We start from the raw sequence: 4,080 nt of genomic DNA, 5'->3' as shown, positions 1-4,080 counted from the left end.
GGTAGGAGTTGTCCTGCCAACAATTACATATATGGACTATGCATGACATTTGGCCCAAACTGATAGGGCCCCGTGGGTTGAGGCCATGTTGAATGCATTTGATTGAGTTGGGAAGAGGAAGCATGTGGACTATCTTCTATATGGTCTTCCCACAATGATATACTGCGTGTAATCTAGTGGTATGGTGAGTAATTGTGAATTGCCCTTTGTGAGCTGACCTGTGTCTTGTGTGCTTTGGTACGGTTTTGCGAGTTAAGTGATACTGAGTAATGCTAGACCTACGAATGGTTTAATCGTAATCCTTACGTAATTACACAGCTGGCAAGTTTTGATTAGGATTAGAGAGAAGGCGGGCTCCACCCCACTTAAAATAGGGGGAGAGGAGTATAGATGGAAAGTTACGTAAAAGTTTACGTTAGTCTTCGTAGGCGTAGTATTATCGAGTGATACTCATGGGGCTTGCATCACAATGAAGTTTTCATATAGGTCATGTGAGGATGATATCAAGTGAAGATGGTCATCAAGATAGGCATGTGCATGTTCAAGATAAGCATCCCGAGAGAAGATATGCTTAAAGCTTGCCCAATTTGGTGATAATGGGACAAGTAAATAATAGGTTCAAGGTGTGACCCGATATGTTGATGAAGAGAAGATGAATTTTGACCAAGATGAATTCTAGACGGTCAATATAGAGAATTCGAAATGTGCCACTTGTGAACATGTGATGAAATGGTGCTAGCTAAAAAAGCAATTTGTATATTCCATTTGGTTCCATTGTGTGGAATACAACGAGCGGCACCGAGCCGAGCGACAACCTCGAGCATCTGCAAGGCTGGGAATCATGTAGCGGCACCTGCCCGACTCCGGCCGGACAGCAGACGCACGCAAGGTGTTCGATGAAATTACCAAGGACCATTGTATACACGAAGCTCCGTGCAACAAATAGTATAAAAAGAATGGCGGTTAAATAGAAAACATATCAATCACGGTGATGCGATACATCATGCACGCATTACAGCTGCTTCGTCTTGTGCAAGATCTGCTCGGACGTGGTCGCCACCGCTTTCCGCCAAAGAAGCACCAGCAGCAGCAGCCATGCTAGTGGCCTCCTCACCGTCCCCGCCGTCGAAACCAGAGACAGCTGCGGCCGTGACGGCGACGACGACCTCCTCCTCCTCCTCCTCCTCCTCGGTGATGTCACCCTCTTTCGGCCGACGAGTTCCATTGCCATTGCCTTCCGTGTAGAGCCTCAGCAGGTTGGCCAGGTCCGGCGACGAGGAGTAGACCGAGCCCGGCAGGAAGTCCACCAGCGACTGGTAGTTCTTGTTCCCGCTCCAGCCCGCCTCGTCTTCCACTTCCAGGCCCATCGACTCACTGCCGCCGTCGCGGCTCAGCCGGCGGCCGAGCCGGCTGACCGGAGCAGAGTAGTCCGCCGCGTCCAAGCCGGCGGCCTCGTAGTCGTGGAGCTGGGCCCTGACCCTGAGCGCGTCGAGCTGCCGCTGCAGCTCGTGCTTCTCCGTCTCCGCCTCGTGGACGAGCTGCATGGCCACCCGCGCCGCCTCCCGGTCCAGCTCGCCCTGCTCCTCCAGCTCCGCCCTAGCGCGCCGCTCGCCGTGCAGCTCCGCGCGCGCCGCCTCCAGCTCCCTCCGCTGCGCGCGGAGGGCGGCGACGAGGCCGCTCACCGTCAGCGCCGGCTCGCCGCCTGCCGCGTCGCTCGGGGACGCTCTCTCGTCGTGCTCCGGCCTCGTCGTCGTCCTGTGACCGTGACCGTGAGGTGCTTCTTTGGCATCGTAATCCGGCGGCGGGTTGGCTTCCGGGAGGGCGACGAGGGGAGCGAGCTCGAACAGGGACACGTACGGGCCTTCGCCGCTGTCCATGCTCGACGTTCTTCCGAGGGTGCTGAGGTTGGTGGCAGCGGCACGAGGGTGGTCATCGTCGGCGCCACGATCTTGCTCGCAGATCTCGCTGCCGATGGAGACGACGCGGTGAGACTCCAGACCTGTGAACAACGTCAACTATCGGTTGTCAACACGAAGAATTCAAAGAGCATTTTCATTCGCTAATGTACAATTTTTTAGTTGGATTCGCTAATGTGCATTTGAAGTAGTAAATTGCTAGTAGGGAAAGGCCAAAAGCTTAAAAAAAATTATCACAAATTAGGGTTCACCTATCCTTCAGTTGACTGGAAAAAATGATAGGGTCAGTCGATTTGGAATAATCTGAACCGTTAGATCACAAATGAACGGCCAGATCGTCGACTTCTTCCTTGACCGTTTTCCTAGCACATGTCAAACCTCCGCTCATGGGTCATGGCGCGGCCTCGCCGGGATGCTGCGCCTACCTCTTCTTCCCGCAATAATCACTAGCACAATCAGGATTTTCAGGCAGCCGAGAAACAGCAAAACCGCACAAATTGTTGTTTCGCCGGTTCCAGCTTCATTCCTGTGTTTACTGCACTTGGAATTGTTCAACAACAACACTGAGGTGCAATTCGGCAACCCTGCCGATGCAGTTCACAGCATCATTCAGCAGACGGCTCCTGGCGCGGCAAGATGGGCTACAAAATCCATGATTATCCTAATCAACTGAGAAATTCGGCAAGAAAGGAACTGCTGCTCATTCGGGGAGAAGGAAAATTTTGTGAGGAGTTAGAACAGCTTGAGCCCAGGGGCTCCTTCTCTTTTCTGTTTTCAATATCATTCATGCGATCACTTGATCGACCGACCCTGTTTTCCGCTCTCTTCTACTAAATCAATGAATGAATGCCGGCAGCATGTTGGATCTTTCAAAAAAATAAAAATTAACTGAACTAGTGAATTGCCAAATTGGCAGGTGGACCACCTTTTTCATTGAGAACTACTGAAGGGCGCAATTGCCGAAACTGCGTTCAGGTTCCCTGTAACTCAATTTTGGGCAGTTGAAACCCATTGAGAAGCATTCCCATCTTCTGATTCCTGAGAATGACATTGACATCTCTAAACTGTTCTCATGCAGTCCATCACCGAATCATATCTATCAGATGGATGCATTGCTGTCTTGTTGAACTCGTATACTTTCTTATCCTATCAAAGGTGTGTCTGTTTACACCGCAACCATTTTTTGGTGGTATCACCAACAACTCGACCAGATAAACATACCGAAATTCATGTTGCTATGCAGAATCATTTTGTGGTTGCTAATTGGTGATACTAGTATTCTCTAGCAATTCCGGCAGAGACAGACCATTGGTGCCACGCCACGCTGCTAGTTCGAAGAGAATAAGAAAATCGATGGACTGATTACCTCCATATTTTGTCCCTGCGTCGACGTGATCAGAAGGAGAGCACGCCGGCTGCTCTGCTTCTTGTGCGCCTAAGCGCGCGATGGCGGCGACGTGAGCGTCGCAGAGCAGGCGGCGGAAGGCGTCTCGTTCTTCTTGGCCGCAGTCGGAGCAGAGCAGGCGGTGGACGCGTGCGCAGAGGAGGCATGGCGGGCCGAGGCGGAGCGAGGAGGCCGCGGCGGCGATGAGGCAGAAGGCGGCGCCGTTGGCGAGGAGCAGCGTCGCCAGCGCCCACTGCAGCGCCGCGCGCACCAGCACGGCCAGCAACTCGCGGACCATCACCCTCCCCACCGAAAACTCAGCAGAGGAAGAATCATGGGAGCTCTGTAGACCAATCCGGAAAACAGAGGAGGATGCCGATGAGCTGGAGGCGGGAGGCAGAGGAAAGGGAGGGGCAAGAGACAATGGCGGGTTAGGTGGACGGGGTGATAGGCTCCATTGGAGGCCAAGGGAAGCTGTCAACTTTGCAAAATGGAGCCCCACTATGAGTTGGAGAGATAATAAAATTGGGTATGATAGAATGATTGGGGTCAGAGATCACTTTTGAGAGCAGAGGTTGCGGAGTTGGAGGGGGAGAGACGTCATGGGTCGTCTACTCTGCCTCACTCTCATCAAAGTAAGTAGTATTATGCTTTCTCTTTGATTCCTACCACTCCGTCCAAATTGCGGTTCCTTTCGGCAAAATGACGTCTTTGCACGACGAGAATGTCGACGTTTATCCGGGGAAAGCGCCAATGGGATCACTAGTTAAAGAGCTATCC

The 4,080-nt window shown here is 52.4% G+C and overlaps 1 protein-coding gene across 1 annotated transcript; it reads right to left on the bottom strand.

Annotated features, from left to right (window-relative positions):
* Positions 1–736: 736 nt before the first annotated feature.
* LOC123077052 (uncharacterized) lies at positions 737–3,880 on the bottom strand. The gene is made up of 2 exons (XM_044499257.1): positions 3,283–3,880; positions 737–1,999 (listed from the first exon to the last, which is right to left on the bottom strand). Exons 1-2 carry the CDS (start codon positions 3,596–3,598, stop codon positions 1,002–1,004), a joined length of 1,314 nt encoding a protein of 437 aa, XP_044355192.1. The 5' UTR covers positions 3,599–3,880; the 3' UTR covers positions 737–1,001.
* Positions 3,881–4,080: the final 200 nt, after the last annotated feature.

Source organism: Triticum aestivum, chromosome 3D (assembly GCF_018294505.1).
Source record: "Triticum aestivum cultivar Chinese Spring chromosome 3D, IWGSC CS RefSeq v2.1, whole genome shotgun sequence".
NCBI classification, from domain to species: domain Eukaryota; kingdom Viridiplantae; phylum Streptophyta; class Magnoliopsida; order Poales; family Poaceae; genus Triticum; species Triticum aestivum.
This window is presented reverse-complemented; position numbering and strand designations above follow the sequence as displayed.